Source organism: Sus scrofa, chromosome 2, assembly GCF_000003025.6.
Source record: "Sus scrofa isolate TJ Tabasco breed Duroc chromosome 2, Sscrofa11.1, whole genome shotgun sequence".
NCBI classification, from domain to species: domain Eukaryota; kingdom Metazoa; phylum Chordata; class Mammalia; order Artiodactyla; family Suidae; genus Sus; species Sus scrofa.
Genome location: NC_010444.4, coordinates 85811705 through 85834583, shown reverse-complemented (window position 1 = coordinate 85834583; position 22879 = coordinate 85811705). Strand labels below are relative to the sequence as shown.

Below are 22879 nucleotides of genomic sequence, written 5' to 3'. Positions count from 1 at the left end.
GATTCTCAAAGGCATCTAATCTAAGAATCACTATTCTTAGATGATTCTTTAAGACAAATGGAAAAGTTGGACACAATGCTATCAGTAAAAACCTAGTGTTTATGAGATCAAAGATGTGTATCTAAGGTATGTTCTTCTGGAAGACAATCAGATCAGGCCTGTCTGGAGAGTGGCAGCAAAACCAGACAGGGATATTGAAGAATAGCCAGACTTGGATTTAGACAGGCCCATGGTATGAACTATGCTAGCACTCAAGGCTATGCCAAGAGCATCATCATTATCATCATTGTCATCCTCCATAGCTTAACCATAAAAATTTTTTAAAAAATTCACTTCTCACTCACATAAAATCCAATTCCTGGTCAATAGGAAGCCTTCCATGAGGTCATTCAAGGATCCAGGCTCCTTGCATCTTATGGCTCTGTTTTCCTGTATGGCCTTGGAGTCCTTGGTAAGAATATAAATATCTTTCCAGTAGACAGAGGAAGAAAAAGAAAGTATGGAGGATCACATGAGAAGTGGGCATCATTTCTACCCACACTCCTTGAGTCAAAATTCACTCCCAGAACTAAACCTAACTGTAAGTGAGGTTGGAAAAGGTAGTCTAGCTGCATGCTCAGGAGGTAGAGGTAACCTACATACTCAGGTAGGTAACTATATTAATCCAACTTGACAAATTAAAATATAACTTGTGGTAAACACAAAGCATTTCTGCCCTATTCTCTTAAGTGAAAGCATCAGTGCCAGGAAGAGGTTGGAAGTGAAGAAGTCATGACACTTTAGATACTGTGAGAAAGTCCAATATCATAGGCAGCCCAACATATTCATTCTACACATGAGAGGCTAGAAGACAGAAGAGGCAGGCTTAGAGGAGGTAGAAAAAGGTCCAGAAGATGGGGTGGGCACAGTGACATAAAACCCATGAGCAAAAATACTCAGAATTTCAGGCACGGAGCCATCAGGAATAGGGAGATTCAGTGATGCCATCAGTAGCAGAGACCGAGGTACTCATTTGGTATTTAGGACCTGGGGGGTTCAGAGCAGAGGGTGAGATCAGGGCCGGGTAAGAGCTAGGAGGAAATAACCAAGAGCTCCTAAGATTACAGAGATGGGGCTGGGGCACAAGGGTAGAGTCGAGACAGACCATTTGTGAGATGACTCCTTCAGAACCACCATGGTGGACAAGAGAGATTCAAATCCCTCCTGTCCGAGGTCAGCATTGGTCCTGGAGTGGTTCAGAGCTACAGATTAAGTTTATCTGGAAGGAGAGGCACATGGGAATATGAAAAGACCTAACATGATCTACCCCCAATGTCACCAGTAACCTTACTCTGCTTCTGGTTCCCAGAAAACAACCCTACCTAACCCTAGCTTCTCACAAATGTCCTGGGATGAAAATGGACAATGGAATCCGTGCAAATCCTTCAGAGCACAAAGCAAATGCCCCACTCAGAGAATGGAGGACCTGGGGCAGCCTATGTACTTGGAAGTAAGAGATAATCATAAAAATGACAGCTCACATATACAAGACACAGTTCTTGGGCTTTAAATGCATCTAACCCTTTAATCCTAATAACAATCTTTATTTGAAGGAGGTAACTTTATTATTCCAACTTTACGAATTAAAAACTAAGCAATAGAGACATACAAATGACTTGCTCAAGTAAGTGGCAGATCTGGGATACAAAGAGGTCTGGCTCTAGAGTTGACAACCTTAGCCACTGTGCATACTGCCTTTTACAGAAAGTCAAATCTGGCCACAATTTCATATAACATTTTAATGCTTAACAGAGGTGCCAGTGAAGACACCCCCACCCCCAGAGATCTCATCTACTATTTTGTTTCTAGACACCCATCCCAACTATTTGGAATGAAGATGAAATCATAGATTTCCAAAGAATAAGTCATGGACAGTTCATGGAACTGGCCACCCTCTCAAAAAACATACACTAATATGCAACAACAAGCTCTGAAGTCCAATAGGTCACAGATAAGTCACTGCAGAATGACAAGATTAGAAGAAACCTTAAGAACTAGAGTTCCACCCATATGAGTGCAGAAAGGCTAAGTAGCTTGCAAAAGGTCCCTTAGGAACAAAAGCAAGTTGTCCTAAATTCCATGGTAAAAATATTTGCCTTCATACCTCAGACCACTTGTTTTCTCTTCTTAGCACAAGGGGATCATGAGGTTAAGAGCCAGAAACTTCTGATGGTGATATAAGTGACTGCAGTAATTCTTAGGTTGCTAGAGGGACCGTGAAGAAGATAAAAGGGTTCAACTTCATAGAATTTATTTTCCATGAAATAAGGAATCCAACAACTTATATAACTAATGGGGAATTATGTAGCCATCCACTCAGACATTTATTCATTCCTCCCAGCCTTTATCCCAGCCTTTATCCATCTATCCATTCAAGCATTTATTCATGCATTTGGCTCAAGTATTCACTCATTGCAGAATATCTAGTGAGCCAAAATTTGTGTGCAATCCTGGGTATTTTTAGCACTTTCAGTCACTATTTTTCTTCCTGCTTGGTTTTCAGGTTTTGTTAACAAGCTCAGGGTATGAGATTCTAGGACATTCCATTATGAAATTAGCTTTATATTAATTATGTTTGGGAATCACAATCAAGCCATTAATTATAGGGGAGCTTTCATCATCTAAACATTAACCCAAAATAAAGAGGAGTGTTCACCTAGGAGTATTTCCTCTTTTGTTCAGGACCTCATTTTTGACCCCAAGGTGTCTTTTGCAGACCACACGCTTGGTCTCAAGCCAATTATGGACAAGGCTCAGTCACTGTAAACTGCTTTCAGGACCAAAAATGTGCGCAGATTTCTGCAGATTGTTTCTATGAGAGTTTAAAGTCTTTGCTATCCTTGTTGAAAAGCACACCTACTGTGACAAAGACATGTGTTCTGTTTCCTTGGAGGACAGTGGAAAAGGGATCCCCGCACCCTGCTTCCCTATCAGGACCAATCAGCGCTATTTGTGCAAACACTGTAATTTAACATTCTGCCCTAAATAATTCTACTTCGATGGCCCAGAGTTCTCAGCGCACTAAGAAATCCAAAATTATGTAGGTGAGGGGAATTCACATTGAGGCACAGCAGAAACGAATCTAACTAGTATCCATGAGAATACAGGTTCAATCCCTGGCCTCGCTTAAGCACGGCTCGGATCTGGCGTTGCTGTGGCTGTGGAGTAGGCTGGCGGCTACAGCTCCAATTCGACCCCTAGCCTGGGAACCTCCATATGCCTCAGGTGTGGCCCTTAAAAAAAAAAAAAAAAAAAAGGCAAAATGACGTAGGTCAGTATTTGGTGCTGTACCACCTGAGAACATTATTTTCTGAAGGTCGTTAGGGAGAGGACTACTCAGGAAAGCAACGCGCGCACTAAGTGGAGGTGCCAACATTCTCAATAGGTTTATTCATATTTGTATTTACCGATGCAACATGTTTTCCATGCCACAAAGTTTTCTTAAAAACAAGTTATTACAAACCAATACATAATACCCAGCTACAGCTACTCTCTCTATGGTAAATGAAGAACAAGCAGAACATAAACAGAGGCAACTTCTTTGGTCTACACTCTTGGTATATACACATGCGTTTTCTGTTATAAAACTGATAAGGACCATTTTTGTTTCTCTGTAGTATTTTTCATTGAGATACAATTTTTTACTGCCCATTTCTTTGTACTCGTCTTACCAGTTCAGGTTTGTAGCATACAAATTACAGAAAACTATTTTTCTACCAAAGGGAGGGGGCTATTTTCTGCCATGTGGTCATTTATATATTACAAATGAAAAAGAAGCAAGGTACAAAAATTAGTGTGTGTGTGTGTAGTGTGTGTGTGCTGTGTGCTCCAGGTTGGACATACTGACTGGTACGAGAGGCTCTTAACTAGCTGGTCATCACAAGCATATATAAGAGCCATTAAAAACTCCCTTAGCTGGCAGCACAGAATCCATTGACCTGATTATTCAAAGACTAGACAAACAGAATTCCTGGATACTGTTTCCATTTGGGTTTTCCAGTTCGTATGGTTCCAGCTGGCGGTACTCAAAAGTCACACGATTGATATGTTTTCCACTGGAGACCATTCGCACCACCGTGTTGTCACAGCCAATTTTCATTTGGGCTATAATGCATGGAAAAAGTCAAAGCTTCCCAGCAGGTTAGAAAACACACAAACCATTTCTGTCCATGAGATCGTATCAACCCAAAGAAAGGGAGGACATGTATCTTCCTCCCACATATTCAAGGCAAGCATCTAGCATCAGGTGAAATATTTTTGTTTTCATTTTCAGTATAATATACAGCTGACCCTAAATGACATGGGCGTTAGGAGCGAGGACTCTGTTGAAAATCTGCTTATAAGTTATAATCTGCCCTCCAGATCCAAGGTTCCACACCCTCGGGTTCAGCCAGCCCCGGATTGTGTAGTACGGTAATATTCACTATTGAAAAAAATCCACCTCTAAGTGAATCCCCGCAGTTCAAACCCCAGTTGTTCAAGGGTCAACTGTGTATTAACTGTAGAATAGTAAAACTGAACTCCGCCTTTCTCCTCATGTTCAAGAACACTGTCAGTCAAATAAAACTGGCTGCATAGAGGTAAGAAGATATCTCCTCGTGGGTTTTATGTTTTCTTACCTGCAAGGCTTGGGTGGTGAAGGCAAGCTTCTGTCCCTGGGGCACCTTTGCTCTAGTTGTGCTCACAGTGGGGGCAGTGCTGCCCTCTAGGGACAGGCTAGAAATCTGCAGGGGCAGTTATTGGCTACATCTGGGAGTAGCATTTAGCGGGCTGCGCTAACAGATGGATTATATTGCAGGACATTTATATAGACCCCCCCAAAAAATCACCTGTTTATTATTTTCTGAGCCTAGATAATAATTCTGTTTTATATAAAAGCAAAAAATCATTTGCATGGTATAAGCATACAGTAAATATACTCAGTTCTGTCCTACTGTTCACCTGTACCTGTATTTCTTCTATGGAATAGCTTTGATATCTTTATGGATCTTAAATCCAATCTTATTCACTATTTTTATAAGCATGTGGCAACATTTATGTATCTTCTAGTGCACATGTGCCTGTGCAGTTATGTATTGAAACTGTGTATGGTTTTTAGGCACACTTTTAAAAAAATTTCTCAGCTTTGTTGAGGTATCTTTGACAGAAGTGGTACATATTTAAGATGTACAACAGGGTGGTTTTATATAAATATACACTGTGAAATGATCACCCCAGTCAAGCTAATTATCATTCATTACCTCACATAGTTACCTTGCTTTTCTTTTGGTTCCCACGCCCTTCTCTTCTGGCAACCATCTGTTTGTTCTCTGTCCCCATAGGAGCCTGTTTCTGTTTTGTGAAACTCAGGATTTTTGTTAAAAGTTACTGTTATTTGATTTCTCCAGCCTCAGGATAGTTCCTAAGGCAAGATTTATCTGCCCCAAGATAATCCTTTCTGCTGTTTTAATTTTCTCAACCTTTTTTTCCTACTTTGTAAGGCCTTAATTCTGAGCAACACTATTATACTTGTATAGCAGGTACTTGACAAACATGCACCTGGGTTTAAATGAGGCAAAACTGCCAGCTACAGTTACTTAGGCAAAAGTGAATTTGGAGACATAATAAATATAAACCCTATAATTATTTTAATATAAGCACCAGGAAGTCTAGGCAAAGCTTCTGGGAGGAGATCCAAAGTTATTTTTCTCTAAACGATTTGGAAGGTCATTCTCTGAGCTTATATAACATGCCTTATTTCCTTTAATGTGCATATCATTTATTTATTATTTGACATAATTCCTAATCAAATCCAGTGTAAAGGGCAGGATATCTAATAGCTCTTTATTGTCTAAATGATTTCGGAGGGGCTCATGGAAACATACCAAAGGAAAGAAAAAAAGTGAAGTATAAAATGAATCAATGAGTCAGATAATTCAAGCCTTCAAATTAGCTTAAGACTGGTGTCAATTATCTAGATAATATAGGGAAAAGTATTTTGGCCTTAGTCACACCCTTTTACCTAAATCAAGCATATAATTCATGCACCAAAATCACTATGGCTTCGATTGTCTAAATTTTAAGGCATGCGTGTGCTTCAGGTCTCAATCTTTTTATCCAGCTCAAATGCATCTCCTCATAGGGTGCCCTCCGTGGGCAGGAAAGGACCTCCGTGCCCCTGAGAACACACACAAAGGGAGAGAAGCCACGAGGTTTCAACCAGGGCTCAAGAGTAAATTAGCATAAATGAATCTCCACGTTTTTAGCAAAGTGGGTTTTTAGAAATCTTTTCCCTTTACCTGTACATATTAATTCTATTTCAGAGAGGTTTTGTTGATTACGTTTCCAGCAATAGCTCAGAGAGAGAAAATCCTGGTGGGCAGACTTGGTTTTACTTAAAACAGGTAACAGCTGATCAAAAGGATGTTTGATTTGCAGCTTCATTATTTAGTTGGTTAGTGATGTTGGTTAAAAGAAAGGAAGGGGATTATGGAAAGGGATGTAAGACTGTTCTTCTGTTTGATTTTTGTCTCTTACCAGATAATCTCTGAGTCCTGCATCTGAAGCATAGATAACAGGAGTGATCCTTATAGACATGTTTCCCCCTCCCTGCTTGGACTTCATTAATTAGTTTGGTCGTGAGTCAGTGATTCCCACCCCCCACCCCACCTGAGCAAAATCTAAAGAAAACCTAGGAGTTCCTGTCGTGGCACAGCAGAAACAAATCCGACTAGGAACTATGAGGTTTCGGGTTTGATCCCTGGCCTCGCTCAGTGGGTTAAGGATCCAGCATGGCCATGAGTTGTGGTGTAGGTCGCACACAGCTCTGATCTGGCACTGCTGTGGCTGTGATGTAGGCCTGCAGCTGTAGCTCCAATTAGACCCCTATCCTGAGAACCTCCATATGCCTCGAATGTGGCCCTAAAAAGACAAAAAAAAAAAAAAAAAAAAAAAAGGAAAATCTTCGGTGATCCGTAACAAAGAAAATCTGGTTCTGATTGGTATGCCCTGTGCTAAACTGTTCTTTTATTGTTGGTGAACACTTTAGATTTCAGAATTTATCTCTGTTTTTGCAGTGGTCTTTCAGAGGCTGGTTTTATTTTGTTTGTTTTGTTTTTTTCCCTTGTCTTTTTGCCTTTTTTGGGGCAGCTCCTGTGGCATGTGGAGATTTCCAGGCCAGGGGTCTAATCGGAGCTGCAGCCACCGGCCTACGCCAGAGCCACAGCAACGCCAGATCTGAGCTGAGTCTGCAACCTACACCACAGCTCACAGCAACACTGGATCCCTAACCCACTGAGCAAGGTCAGGAATCGAACCCACAATCTCATGGTTCCTAGTCGGATTCGTTGACTACTGCATCATGACAGGAACTCTGAGAGATTGGTTTTGCTCCTAGAAGTTGGAGTCATCCAGAAGTTCTGAGAATTTCTAATAAAGCATATCACTCAATGTATTTCGTATGAGTAACACATACGTATGGTAAAATTAGCTATTTCATTATATTATTACTAAGTGATGATACATCTATTATTGAACTATTGTCTTACGTTAGTAAATAGATCCTTTAGACTCTAGAAAGTGAAAAGGGGGATCTTCGTGAAGATGGAAAGAGCACAGAGCCAACAAGCTTTGTCTTTTTCATAGTTTACCTAGGGCCAACCTGGAACATGCAACCTTGTTACTTTATAGGTGTCTCTCCCAATGTCAGATACTGCAGTCATGGACCCTTGATACCATACTTAGGCTGAAACGTAAAAATTCTCATCTGGCTCAAAACGTAAAATTGAAGTTTTTTGGGTAGAACTTGTCCTCCTGTGTATAAAAAAATCCGAGGTGTTTTATGTAAGGAAATGATCTTAATAGGCACATAAATAATAAGCAAAGAAACATCTCACCTGGGCCGTGAAAGGGATAGCAGAGGTCAGCTAAGGGCATCATCTTGGAAGGGTCCAATCCAGTTCCTCCCAGCAGCTCCACGAAGTCTCCTATTCCTCCACAACTTGCTGACGACTTCTAAGAAAACAAAGCAGCAGAGGAAGATGGATTTAAACCACCTGTGGAAGTCAAACCATTTGACCATTGGCAGACTGGGAAATTTTCTCCATTAGCCATAACCATGCTGGCAGTGCCATTTCATTTCACATCCAGGCCTCTGGAAATTAAGACCTTTTTTTTTTGTCTTTTTAGGGTGATACCTGTGGCATATGCAGGTTCCCAGGCTAGGGGTCAAATTGGAGCTGTACCTGCCAGCCTCCACCACAGCCACAGCAATGCCAGATCCAAGCCGTGTCTGTGACCTACACCACAGCTCATGGCAACATCGGATCCGTTAACCCCTGAGCAAGGCCAGAGATTGAACCTGCATCCTCATGGATACTAGTCAGATTCCTTTCTGCTGAGCCAGGACAGGAACTCTGAAATCAAGACTTTTTTAAAGGAAAAAACAGTCATAGAAGTTGCTCTTCTAAATTGGTTGAATAATCATTTTTCAAAATGTGTGTGCACTAAAAAGTTTTTTTTATAAGCTTAAGGGCTGGAATGATGAAATGGGGAACCTATAAACACCATACAAGATATATGGAAACTGAATCTGAAAATTCCTTGCTTTTTAAATCATTTAGACATACATAATGAATTACGTGAATTTCTTTCTTTCTTTTCTTTTTTTTTTTTTTTTTTTGTCTTTTTGCCTTTTCTAGAGCCGCTCCCATAGCATATGGAGGTTCCCAGGCTAGGGGTCGAATCGGAGCTGTAGACACCGGCCTATGCCAGAGCCACAGCAACTTGGGATCCAAGCTGTGTCTGCAACCTACACCACAGCTCATGGCAACGCTGGATCCTTAACCCACTGAGCAAGGCCAGGGGTCGAACCCTCAACTTCATGGTTCCTAGTCGGATTCGTTAACCACTGCACCACGACGGGAACTCCTATGTGAATTTCTTAATGCATGCAGTCAGAGTTTTTATAAATAGCGCTCTCGCATCAGCTTTCCTTTCAGCTTTCCTCTTTTTGTCTTCTTTATAAAGGACTTTTTCTGCTATTGAGATAATCCTTTTCATTTCTACTGATAAGGATTTAGACTAGTTATAAGAATGCTAAAGAAAGAAGAGAACTCTTTGGGGCTTAAATTAGCGTTACCATCCCCTTTCTCCTTCCAAGTAAAAGAATTTAATTCAAGTTGCTGAAAATAATTTAACCAAAGCCTTTGTGTGATCCACTGTAATCACTTTTTTTGCTTCCCTTCATCCTTCCCCCATTGTCTCGTCCACAGTAATTGCTGTGTTTCACTTTCTCATACAAACAAAGCAGCCTCTCTCAGGCCCAAGTGGTACACAGTAGGCCACCCATCTCCTGTGATCAGGGCTGGCCTGATGGGCCTGCCACTGGTACCCACAGGGCCCACACTTACAAGGCCCAGTGCTTGGCTTAATGCTCTGCTGTCACCATCTTTAAATTCTTAATAATTTTAAAATAAGGCCCCTAACTTTTCATATCGTACTGTTCCCCACAAATTATACAGCCAGTTTTGCCTGTGATCCTCTCCTTCATTGAGGCATACTCAGGAAGAGATCTAGTGGCATATGGCAAAGTGCTTACAAGTTACCAGATGCTGCCACCAAGGGACCAAAATCTCAAATAGAGAATGTTAAACACACACATACATCAACACACACAGTCCCACATTTCGGAAGATGCCGAAATACACCTGGGACTGAAAAACAAACAGAAAATAATATAACAGCAACTTTTTGGCTCGTGAAAGGAAGTGGGTGGGGATGTATACTCTGAAAGCTTCTACTCTGTGTGGGTTCTACGCTCAGGTGCTTTACACATAATTTTACCAAATGATGAAATAGAGGGTTAATGAGCCCCATGGTGCACAGGGCTCATGTTCTTGCATGAAGAGTTGAAGAAACCATTTAGAGGTAAAGGAAAAAAAATTCTAATTGCCTTTCCCTTGAGTAGAGGATGCCCAGGGAGAACATCTCTTAAGACAAGAATTTCCACCAGGTTCTAGAGGCTCCAAATTTCAGCAGAAAGAGATGAAGGGAGAAACTTGCTCTTGGAAGAGAGATATGGGAAATAAGAAAGCTGGGAAGAAGTAAAAGCAAAATGAAGGGAACTAAACAAAGAAACAACGAGGTCAGGTGCACGTACTCCTTGGCATTCAGTGACTTTCCTCTCCCCTTCCCCAAACTCTCAGCTGTTCTTATAAACAATAGCAGCAGTTGAGTTGCATAGGGACCTCTGGGTTCAACTCCGTAACAGTGATCCCCTAGATTCCTTCTGGAGAGTCTATCTTCCTGGACTAAGTGACTATCATCTCCTGCCTAGACTCTGACAATGGCCTTTTTTTTTTTTTTTTTTTTTGTCTTTTTGCCTTTTCTAGGGCTGCTCCTGCAGCACATGGAAGTTCCCAGGCTAGGGGTTGAATCAGAGCTACAGCTGCCAGCCTACACCACAGCCACAGCAACGCGGGATCCGAGCCATGTCTGTCACCTACACCACAACTCATGGCAATGCCAGATCCTCAACCCACTGAGTAAGGCCAGGGATTGAACCCGAAACCTCATGGTTCCTAGTCAGATTCATTAATCATTGAGCCACGACGGGAACTCCAACAATGGCCTTTTAAGTTCATTCTTCTGCTGGTCGTGGCAACCCATTCACTGTCATTCATGGAAGCCCAAAGGACCTTTAGGTAATCCTCTCCGACCCGCCTTGGTCATGAGGCCAGCAATTCCCAGCCCTCCTCGCCCTACTCGTGCATAATCAAATGAGTTATGTCACTTTCCTGTCTGGACCCTTCAGTGGTTTCCTTCCCACTGCACTTAGAATAAATTCAAGCTCTTTTTTTTTTTTTTTTTTTTTTTTTTTTTTTTTTTGTCTTTTTAGGGCCAGAGATAGAGCATATGGAGGTTCCCAGGCTAGGGGTTGAATCAGAGCTATAGCCGCCAGCCTACACCAGAGCCACACCAGATCCAAGCCAAGTCTGTGACCTACACCATAACTCACGGCAATGCTGGATCCTTAACCCACTGAGCAAGGCCAGGCTCAAACCTGCATCTTCATGGATGCTTGTCAGGCTCATTTCCACTGAGCCAGGACGGGAACTCCAAATTCCAACTCTTTAATAGGACCTACCAGGCTCTTCACACCCTGGCCCTGCCCACACCCTTGGTGCTATATTATAACACTTTCTCTTGACCATTCCTTCTTCTCATTTCTAGAACACAGCAAGGCCATTCCTGCCTCCAAGCCTCTGCACTACTGTTCCTCTGTTCCCAGCTCTTCCTGCGGCTGCTGGCTCCTTCTTACCTGTCACTCAAGTCTCACTTCAAATGCCTCCTTCCCAGAAGGTTTCTTTGCTAAGCATCTTCTCTCCAGCAGCTGCCCACCCCTGCTGCTACTCCCTGGAACCCCAGACTCCAGCCCAGGTCATCTTCTGTCGGGCACTCGCCTCTCTTTAAATACATTATACTCCTGCCTGTCTCATTCCCCTGGAATGTAGGTTCCATGTCAGCAGGACCTGTTTTGTTTGTTACTAATTCCCAGCATCTAGAAGAACACTTTGCCCATGGAAAGCACTCAAAAAAAAAAAAAGGTTTTTTTTTGTAAAGCAATAGATACGCAGAACACTGCAGACTTTACATTTTTTTAAACACGAAGCACCAAGATTAGTCCTCACGCCCAAGAATAACAAAAACGCAGCTCTCCCAATCTACCACACTTGCCATTTTCTACATTATACATCAGGAATGACATACAAACAATCTCAAGCCAATAAGGCTTTGCCAAAGACATCTACTTATCCTGGTCTTCATCAAAGGAGTACTTCGTCCACTAAGGTTCATCTGGGAAGAAGAAAAAAAAAAAAAAGGCATTGACCTATGAATTTAGGGCTTACAGGAAATTGGATAGACTGCTTTTCTCTGTGCTGGTCCTATTTATTTGGTTTTCACTGAAATCTGTCTGATTAGGAACCATGACTATCTTTGATGCCAGCAAACATGCGAGCTATCTTAACCTAGGCAGATGAGAACGGGACAGGAAATGAGGATGACTCAGTGGAAACCAGCTACCCGTGCAAATAAATGCGGTCAAGCTCAGCATTCATTGTAAAGTCTATAGAGAAGTTCACGGTATGTCGGGGAGGGGGGGAAATGTTGATGAGGAGTCACAGTTAACATTCTGTTGCAAGTGTCCTGCATTAAACATAATGCCTGAAGAACGCTTCCAAACGTTACTGTATTTTGCAATATAAAAATCCAATTTTGTCTTTTATGCTACCCTTAGCATTCCTTCCTAACACAGTTCTGTCAATGAGACACTTCCCTTCGTGTCAAAAGAAAATTCCAATAATCAGAAAAACAGCTGTGTAGATGACTCACACGAGGTTCTGCTAGGCGAGAATTTCTGTAAAAGAGGCGAGTACAAGAGGGTTCAATTGTAATTACATGCCACAACTTTGCCAATTGAAAACGTTTCTTCCCTCCCAAGAAAAGTATGCAAGTAGTCAGACAGGGCACCTGAGTATGCAGCTTGCATCAGGACGGAAATAGAAGAAGAGGAGTTTACTGAAGCAGGCAGGGCAGCCTCTGGGGAGGGTTAACAGTCAAACAGAACATACTGCTCCAATTCGCTTCTGTCCGCCTTGGTCCTGCATGATGATGTGTCCTGTACGATGTGTGATGCATGATATTTGTCCTGTACGATGTGTGGCTCTGGTACAGCTGGGGCCTTGGGAAGTGATGGGGAATCAAGGAAGCAACTCACCTTTAGCTGCAGGCCATTCAAGTGCCCCAGGGTGAGATCAGATATTTTGATGACCACAGGGTAAATTATGGAGAAGCTGCAGTTGCGATGCTGATGGGGAACGACCAGAGTAAACCTTCCATTTGGGGTCTGGGAGATGACATTGCAGGCTTGGTAGAAACACAAAAACACATTTTCACTACGTGGTATGAGGTGCTTTTAGAGAAATGTATCTAATCCTTATTTCAAGCTAGGTCTGGGGGCTTGTGGCCCAGAAGAGGGGACATATCATGAGGGCAACGGAGTGACAGAAAGTAAATGGGGAATAAAAACCACCAGTGATGTATGGACATGGTCAGGAGGTGCTGGGCTGCAAAAGGGCTCCTAATCTGAATCTCAGGGGGTTACCGTCATAAAACTCACAAGGCGTAAATGAATAACCAACCAAACAATATTAGCCGGTACAAGTTTCAGAAGCATTTCATTACCTAGAGTCCAAATTCAAGCTGGAAGTCTGGGAGAATCCAGGCTTAAAGGGGAGGCCAGACCTCACACTCTGTCTGTATGAAAACTTTATTAACTGAACTTGGAGCCATCTATGACTTTTTAGATAATAAAGTAAAGAAATAATAAAAAACCAGTTACAAAACAGGCTGAGAAAAATAGAAGGCAGGCTTATGTCTGATAAATACTTACTGAGTGTGAAGGTGATAAGTTGACTAAAAGGTAAAATTTTGATGTGTGACTTACTCTCAAGACTTTCTGAAATTTTGTTTTGTATCTCAGGTCTAGACCCATAATAAATTTCTTCTTCTAGCCATGGACCTAGAAGCATTAGAGTTTGTACTTTTTTTGCCCGATTATGGGACAAAGGCTTCTGATTGATCAGAATACATCAGAACTCTCGCCTCTTTTCTGTGTTTTTAATTACACTTATTTTCAAAAAGAAATGAAATTCCTTGATGCTTCTAGGTTTTCTGATTTCTAACCAAACGGGATATAGGAAAAATAGCTGATGTTGTACTCTAGGCTTACTCTGCTCCAGGCCTCAAAAAGGGGCTTCTTTCAAAAGGTTTTAAAAAAAAAAAAAAAAAATTGGATAATCTGTCAGTACATTATTTTTTGGCAGATTAGGCAGGCCTCCTTCTTCAACCACATGAAGTGTTAATATTTATAACACTATACGCAACCAGAAATGAGTAATATGTTTTATTTTCCTGATTTTTTATAAAAACTTTCCTCTTAATGGGGAAAAAATAATAAGCAGATGAATGAACTCATTTGATTAAGATAATATGTTCCAGGTGTAGGCTGTTCAGCTTTATAGTATTTATTAGTATATCCATCAGAAATGAACTAAATTAGAGTAGGGGGTTCAGACTTAAAAGGCAATGCTGAGGTTCATTCTCTGGTCCAACCCTCCGCTTAAGGCACAAAATCCATCTATACAATCCCAGATATGCAGTCTTTTGGTCCTTGCCTAGATATCTCTAAGACTGCAACTTTATAACTGATCCCTCAAGCTTATCCATATCAATGGAATGACTTGGAGGAATTAAAGCTTGTCAATGAATACATCATAGTATATTATTAGATCAAAATAACACTGGAGAAAACATAGAATTCCATCATAAATTAGTATCCTACTTAGCCTGGGAACTAAATTAAAAGCTGATTTGATTTTCATAATAATTAATAGGAAATAATCTCTACATCATTTCTTTTTTTCTTTTTTTCTTTTTTATTTAGGGAGCACCCATGGCATATGGAAGTTTCCAGGTTAGGGTTCGAATCAGAGCTATAGCTGCCAGCCTTATGCCACAACCACAGCAACATGGGATCCAAGCTGTGTCTGCAACCTACACCACAGCTCACAGCAACGCTGGATCCTTAACCCACTGAGAAAGGCCAGGGATTGAACCCACATCCTCATGGATGCTAGTCGGATTCGTTGTCACTGAACCACACATCATTTCTAATTACAAAAATGTTTCCATTCAAATCCTTCTTTACTTCAAACTTCTTAAGTCTGTGCATGGTACTACCTTTGAAAAGCAGATTTGACACTCTCCCCCACACATCCTGCCTTCTGACTGGGAAGACTGGAAGCCACTTACGGAAAAGGTTCGGATCTGTCTGTATGGTTAATGTGAATCCATTTCCTGGTTCATGGACCCGGAAGAAGATCATGGCCACATTCTGGGAGGATCTGATGCTCCTTCTGCTGAGACCACTCTCACAGAAATCTATGTACCGCTCACTCGTGGGGAGAGGATGATCCTGGGAGCTGGGGAACTTCTCTCCCTTGAGAATCCAACCATCAAATACCTTCCAACAAAAAATAGACACAGATGATCACTTCCCATCAACTCCTGAAATCACGGGTGTGTTGAAAAGGGGAAAGAGGTTAATTAGCAATGGGCCTTCAGTTATAAGTGAGGAACTGACAGCCTACAACCCCCTTCCAAAAACTGGCTTTCTACTTGTATAGGGTTGTTTGCAAGTCATATTTGAATTAACTATTGCTCCCCCTCCCCATAAACCCTAATGTTTCTAAAGCAAATAAACTTTCTTATGCTTAATCACTTTAGCAACCTTGGTAAATGAAACTACAGACAATATATATTTTTGCCCTGATTGTATTTTTCCACACATCCCACCTTCTGAAGAATTCCACAGGAGCATAATTTGGGTTTTACTTTCACTCTTTCCTCATTAAAATATGAACAAAATATCTCAAAAATAGACAGCAAGAGGAAAAACTAGAGCAGCAATTTTACCTACCTGCCAATGATTATACGCACCCATTTTCCTCATTTTTCACTCTTATCACATATTAAAATACCAAGAATGACTTCAACACTTAGATAGCAATAGGTGGATTGGAGTTCCCTGGTAGTCTAGTGGTTAAAGACTCGGGGTTGTCACTGATGTCACTGCTGTGGCTCTGGTTAGATCTCTGGCCCAGGAACTTCCATATGCTTCCACTGCCATGGCTAATAATATTGTCATTATCATTATCACTAATAGCTGGTTTGCCAGATACAACTTTTTTCCCTCACTTGTTACAGCTTGCAGTTGATTGGACAGAAGGTCAGAGTCTACTGACTTTACTCTTAAAATCTCCACAGGTCTTTAATCTAATGTGTGCTACCTGGTTCACATTAGTAAAATTACCAGCTACAAGTTACTCCACCAGATCAGTCCTCTTCTGTTGTGTTTGACAGATTCCAAAATAATCCACTTTGGGGTTTTAATCATGTTCACTTTAATGCGACTGGAGAAACTCCCCCAGCCATCCCAGGCGGAGAACTGGGAGTGGGGATGTTGTGAGGCTGAGGACTTATCTTCGCCTCCCACCTTCCTCAGACTAGATTCCTTCTCAGCATCCCTCCCAGCAGGTCACCCAGCTACTGAAGACAGCCTCTGGGAAGCTGGAACAGCTCCACAGAGAGAGGGACCAGCAGGAGCGAGGGGGGCTCGGATCTCAGATGTGTGGGGCCGGCCTTCTAACCCAGACCCGCTGGCTTGGTGGACCCGAGAGCTCGTGCTGGTTGGTTTGCATCACGTTTCATCTGCCCCAGATTGCAACACAGCGGTTCGCACCACAGCGGAGTCTTCGGAAGCGCCCGGAGACGGAGAGCGCAGGAGGGGACTAGAAACCCCTGCAACGTCCCAATCAACTGCCCTTCAGGGGGTGAGACGAGGTTCGCGCTGCATCGAGGTCCCAGAACTCACCTCTCCCACCCTGGCACCAGCAAAGCATCTAATTATGAGGGTCACCGGCTGCACACACTGGGGCACAGCGCCCCGGCCACTGCCCCTCCCTTGCCCCACGGCTGGGGCTACACCCTGTGGGGGCGCCTCACCTTCAGGAAGTCCCCGCTCTGACAGTCGATGGAGACTCGGTCGTAATGGATGGTGATGAACTCCTCGGGCTCTGCTATGAAGAAGGCTGCGCAGTGCAGCTGCGGCCGATCGGCAGTAAAGGTGAACTGGCCCTGGAGGCTCAGCATGTCCAGGCACCCTGAGGGAGGGCAGCGGGGCTGTGGGTCCCGGGCTGCAGCCACTGAAGTACCAGCCCAGGCAGCCCCTCACTGCGCGCCCTAACTCCCAGCCTCTGCTGCGCCCGGCTCCTGCGCCCCGGGGGCGCCACCCCATCTCGCCCCGGCGCACCTCCTGGGACGGACCCTCAGCGATGGGAATGCCCGTCCTGGACAGCGCTTCCTCTCTGGGAGCCGCTTGCCCTCTGCGCGGAGCCCCAGTCTCCCCACCTCCCCGCTGCCCCGCTGCCGGGACTTACGCAGAGCGCGGCGGTACAGCTGCTCCCCCGCCAGCTCCCGCTTCAGATTGGCGCTGAAGAGCAGGAAAGGGTCGTGGTCCACCGCTTCCCGAAGCTGGCCAGGAAAAGGGGTCAGTTTGGAAAAGTTCAAGGGGGGGAAAGGGGACCAGAAGCAGGCGCCGTCCCTGCCCCGCGGCAAAGGAAATGAAGTGGAGGGGTCCAGAGAAGACGGATTTCCATCAGACCAGGGTATCCCCAGGGGCCAGAGGGAAGGAGGAAGAGGCAGGGGGGAACACCTAGGGGGAATCAGGGGAAAGAGGGGGCAGTGTAAATAGAGAAGAGCGAGCTCACCTCACCATAGTGAGGCAGCCAACGCACCCCCCAAGGCTGGGCACTCACGAAAGAGAGGCGTGATGGGTCAGTCCCGGGGATCGCTCACCTCCAGATACCGGCTCTCCCCTCTTAGAGCCATCAGGCAGATGAGAATGAAGTGACACTGAAGTTTGAAAGTGGGGGCCATGCCGGCCTTGCCTCTGCAGCTGGTCCTTTCTGCTCCGGAGGTCTCAGGCTTTGCTTCCCACACGCTCGCCCAGGCTGAGAGCTAGAAGCTGGTAGGGTCCCTTTGCTGGGTCTCTTTTATAGAGCGGTGAGGAGGGGAGGCTCTCTGCCCCTTAACTCATCTGAGCTCAGTAACCATGGGTTACCCTGTCTCAGTGACAAAGCTTGTGGTGATGACGAGGGTCCAGCTCTCAGCCACACATTTTCAAGAGTGGTCCAGCATTATTCACCAAGAATGATTTCAGACACTTACAACTTAGTGAACTAAAGTGTGGAAGAAAGAATGAGGCAGGGATGGAGAATAAGGGGGAGATTTTATTTGACCTGCCACATGCTGAATGATCCTCTCCCGTGGATATGCAGGGAATTTTTGGTTTTGAAAGCCAAGTGACAATGTTACATGCATGAAATACCCAAACACACACAACCTTATCATACAGGCTTGTCATGTATACCTTGAATGGAATCAGGTTGGAAATTGCCAGAGAATATACTATTCATGCAATTGCTCATGCCTCTCAGGAAGAAACTTGAGGCATTTTCAGCTCCAAAGAGAAACTGAACCAAAGCTGAAGTCTGATTTTGCAGAATATTGCAGACACATAATTCAAGCTTTCTTTCTGTCCCTTGGTCTTTGCTTTATCCTGGTTCAGTTTCCAGTAAGCATGTCCTTAATAGGAAGCTAATTCTGGAGTCCATGCACTTCTGGATTTTAGCTGAGCTCTTTCACATACAGGATAGACACACTCCTGGGCCACCTAACCTCGGCCTTGACCTTAGCATCCACCTGAACCACTGAGAGATGGGAGTCATTCCATTTCATGCCTTCAATACCTGGACTACTTTCATACTCTGATAGGAAGACCTGCTGAGAAGCTTTATTAAAACCACTCATCAGCAAATTTATAGGGCTAAACAAATGACGTAGAGATGCAGAAGTAAGTTAAGTATAAGCTTATCTTTGCTGATTAGATGTGAATAGCTTCTTTCTTATGTCCAAAATTGTAGGAAATATGAAGAGCCTCCCTCTTGGCTTTCTCACCCCTCTCCGATCTCTTTGCAGTGCAAGGCAACCACAAATCCTAAAAACCTCATGGTTTTGCCTTTGCCTAACAGAAAACATGGTTACTGCCCATAACTTTCTTTGCTATTAAAATTACTACAAATAATAAGACCATCATATGGTGTTTTAACTCAAGGAAATGGTTACATATTCAGTATATAAAAATACTCACTATGAGGCAGTAATTTGCCTGGGGGATGTCAGAACTTGCTATGTTCATGTTTAAGACAATTCTGAGCTCTGAAGGAACTGCCTCTTAATTGTGTAACCAGGAGGCTTTCCTATCATAGTCCAGCTTTGTAAATAGTCTTCAGATCACAGACAGGATAAGAGGGAAGGGCACCCAAAGGTCATAAATACTGGCTACCATGTCCTTCTCCCCCTGATGGTTTGAGTTTCAGAGAGGGTATAAAGAAAACGGAGAGGAATTTAAAATGGGGAAAACAAATGGTTTAACCCCAGCTTGCTTGGCCTCACACATGCCAGGGCTGTCTCCACCCTGCTTGTGCCCAGAGAGGGGCTCTAGCACACTCATTCCCCCATGCCATGGGCCCATTCTCCTTTCCCATCATCCAGCCGTAGCCTTGGCCTGCTCCCAGGATGCAGCCTGGCGCTCAGCCTGGAGACCTCTGTTTATCCCACTATGGGTGTCTGGCTTTCTTAGCATTGTCATGGAGATATTCTTCTCCAAACTGCTCCTTCACACACACACACACACACACACACACACACACACACACACAGAGAAGCACATGGACAACAATGATGTTCCTCATATGCATTCGTGCTCCTCCCTCTTCAGGAAGTGAACACAGGAAGAGCAAGGATGATTGACAGCAAAGGTGATGACAGATGGGTACCATTCTATTTTACATAACAATCCACAAATTATAGTATAAGATGAATTTCATTCCTACCAAATCCCACGTGGGGAAGTGAATGTGTTATTTTCACCAGTTTGATAAATATCTCCTAAGTCAGTGGAAACCATGTTTTGTTTTGGTTTTGTTTAAATAATGAAGGGAGTTCCCGTGTGGCTCAGTGGGTTAAGGATCTGGTGTTGTCACTGCTGTGGCTCTGGTTACAGCTGTGGCTCAGGTTTGAACCCTGGACCAGGAACTTCTGCATGCTACAGGCAAGGCCAAAAAATGAAAAAAGAGTAAAAGGGATGAAAACTAGAATCTATTGGGCAATACCAAGAAGATGAAGCTAGAGGACAAAGAGAAGCCAGATAGCCATTCTCTATAAGCAAGAGTATTAAAAAAAAGGGGAGGGTGAGAGCAATGAAAGTGTCATTTGAATTAGACAATAACTAGGTCTATGTCTGAGGATTAAAGATGAATTAGTTTCATGGACCGATTTAGTCATTCAAACACTTAGCTTAATATTTGTTGAATCCAGTTAACTGGTACTTTTGAAATATGTTCTGGAGTTTCCGTCGTGGCGCAGTGGTTAACAAATCTGACTAGGAGCCATGAGGTTGCGGGTTCAATCCCTGGCCTTGCTCAGGGGGTTAAGGATCCGCAATTGCCGTGAGCTGTGGTGTGGGTTGAAGACGCAGCTCAGATCCCTTATTGTTGTGGCTGTGGCATAGGCCAGTGGCTACAGTTCCAATTAGACCCCTAACCTGGGCACCTCCATATGCCGTGGGAGTGGCCCAAGAAATGGCAAAAAAGACAAAAAAAAAAAAAAAAAAAAAAAAAAAAAAGAAAGAAAAAAGAAAAAAAGAAAGAAATATGAGTTAAACTCAGAGTCTACAAGCATACTGGTTGGAAATTCTTTGTATATTCACCCCATTCTCTGTACACATTTTAGCTTCTCTCCATGTTTTTCCAGATAACTTCTCCCATGCTGATGTGAATACAATTTCTGACCAGTGTTTCTGGGATCTTAAACTGTGGTTAGGCAGGGTTAAGTCATCCTTTGTTTTAGGTAAGATTAAGACTTTTTTTTTTTTTTTTTTTGGTCTTTTTGCCTTTTCTAGGGCCACTCCTGCAGCATATGGAGGTTCCCAGGCTGGGGGTCCAATTGGAGCTGTAGCCACTGGCCTACGCCACAGACACAGCAATGCCAGATCCGAGCTGCATCTGCAACCTACACCACAGCTCACGGCAACACCGGATCAAGACACTTTTTTTCTTTCACAAAGCTCCAGAGCAGCCTGTTACTGTGTTAAGCTTGAAGAGCACGGTGGCCACACAGTATAGAGCCATAGTCAATCTATAAACATGGCAGGGGCGGGATTTTTACATTGTGCTAAGACTAAAGGGGTGCATTTAGCCAACTTCTAAGCAGCATGAAGGGGGACTTTGTTGTCACCCACATGGCCTATGATGTGACTGTGACAGCCAAGTGCAAGCTTGTAGAGTCTGCCAAGGCCTACGTGCTATGGTGTCAGAAGCAGCAAAGGGTACATGTAATTCCAAATCTCTTTCTATTCTAGGGTTGGCCCAAGACTCCCTTAAGTATCCCCTACATATAATAGTCAATTTTTTCTTTTGTTAATCGCTTGAACAGAGAACATCACCAATACATGCTCTAGAGGACCTTCCTTTTCTCCTGCCTGAGTAATAATGTAGAAATGTAGGACATTGGACAAAAGATTGAGTTTTTTGAGAAATAAAGATGCCTAGAGAAGTGCAAGTCAAAACTACAATGAAGTATCACTGCACACCAGTCAGAACGGCCATCACCAAAAAGTCTACAAATAATATATGCTAAAGAGGATGTGGAGAAAAGGGAGCCCTCCTACACTGTTGGTGGGAATGTAAATTGGTGCAGCCACTATGGAAAACAGTATGGAGGGTCCTTAAAAAACTAAAAAATAGAATTACCATACAATCCAGCAATCCTACTTCTGAGCATCTTACCAGAGAAAACCATAATTTGAAAAGATACATACACCCCAATGTTCATTGCAGGACAATTAACAAAAGCTAAGACATGGAAGCAACCTAAATGTCCACTGACAGCTGAATGGATAAAGAAGATGTGGTATATATACACAATGGAATACTACTCAGCCATTAAAAAGAACAAAATAATGCCACCTGCAGCAACGTGGAACTAGAGACTCTAATACTATATGAAGTAAGTCAGAGAAAGACAAATATCATATGATATTACTTATATGTGGAATCTAATAGAAACTAATACCAAAAAAACTTATTTATAAATAGAAACATAGTTTCAAAACCAATCTTATGGTTACCATAAGTAAAACCGTTGAGGGTAGGGAAGAATTAAGAGGGTAGAAATGATGCATACACACTACTGTATAAAATGGATGATTAACAAGAACCTACTGTACAACACAGGGAAATCTACTCAATGGTTTCTAATAACCTATATGGGAAAAAAAGAATATATTTAGGGAGTTCCTGTCGTGGTTCAGTGGTTAACGAATCTGACTAGGAACCATGAGGTTGCAGGTTCGATCCCTGGCCTCGCTCAGTGGGTTGAGGATTCGGCGTTGCCGTGAGCTGTGGTGTAGGCCGGTGGCTACAGCACCAATTAGACCCCTAGCCTAGGAACCTCCATACGTCACGGGTGTGGCCCTAGAAATGGCAAAAAGACAAAAAGACAAAAAAAAAAAAAAGAATGTATTTATGTGTATGACCTGCACTTTGCAGCATACCTGAAACTAATACAACATTGTAAGTTGGAGTTCCTGCTGTGGCACAGTGGGTTAAGATCCAGTGTTGCTTCTGTGGCAGCACCAGTTCAATTCCCAGCCCGGAGCAGTGGGTCAAAGGATCCAGCGTTGCTGCAGCTGCATCATGGGTCACAGCCCTGGCTCAGATTCAATCCCTGGCCTTGGAACTTCCATATGCCACAGGTATGGCCATTAAAAAAAATCATGAGTCAACTATATTCTAATAAAATTAAATTTAAAAAATAAAGACAACTGAATATAGCTCATCGTAATTAGCCAACAACAAAAACCAGTTTTCAGTGTTTTTCAAGATGACTTGTTGTTTGAATGAATTTGGCTATTTTTAACATAGCTATTTTTAATAGATTAGTTTTCTTTTTCAGATGTGCTGGAGATCAGGAAGGAAGAAACTAAACAAATACCCTTGGGGAAGTAGTATAAATTGGCCTTTGAAGGAGACTCTCATATGTCAGTGATTTTTCACCCCAAATCCATTATCTTCCTTTGTGTGGTTAAGATGACCAGCAGTCAATACAGGTTAGGACT

The 22879-nt window shown here is 43.0% G+C and overlaps 1 protein-coding gene across 3 annotated transcripts; it reads right to left on the bottom strand.

Annotated features, from left to right (window-relative positions):
- CRHBP (corticotropin releasing hormone binding protein) lies at positions 3986–20185 on the bottom strand. 3 transcript variants are annotated; one of them, XR_002339869.1, is made up of 8 exons: positions 17497–20185; positions 17079–17172; positions 16645–16802; positions 14893–15103; positions 12797–12945; positions 7914–8031; positions 4659–4763; positions 4060–4143 (listed from the first exon to the last, which is right to left on the bottom strand). XR_002339869.1 is itself a non-coding variant. In NM_001195332.1 (7 exon segments), coding segments are annotated over 7 exon segments (969 nt in total).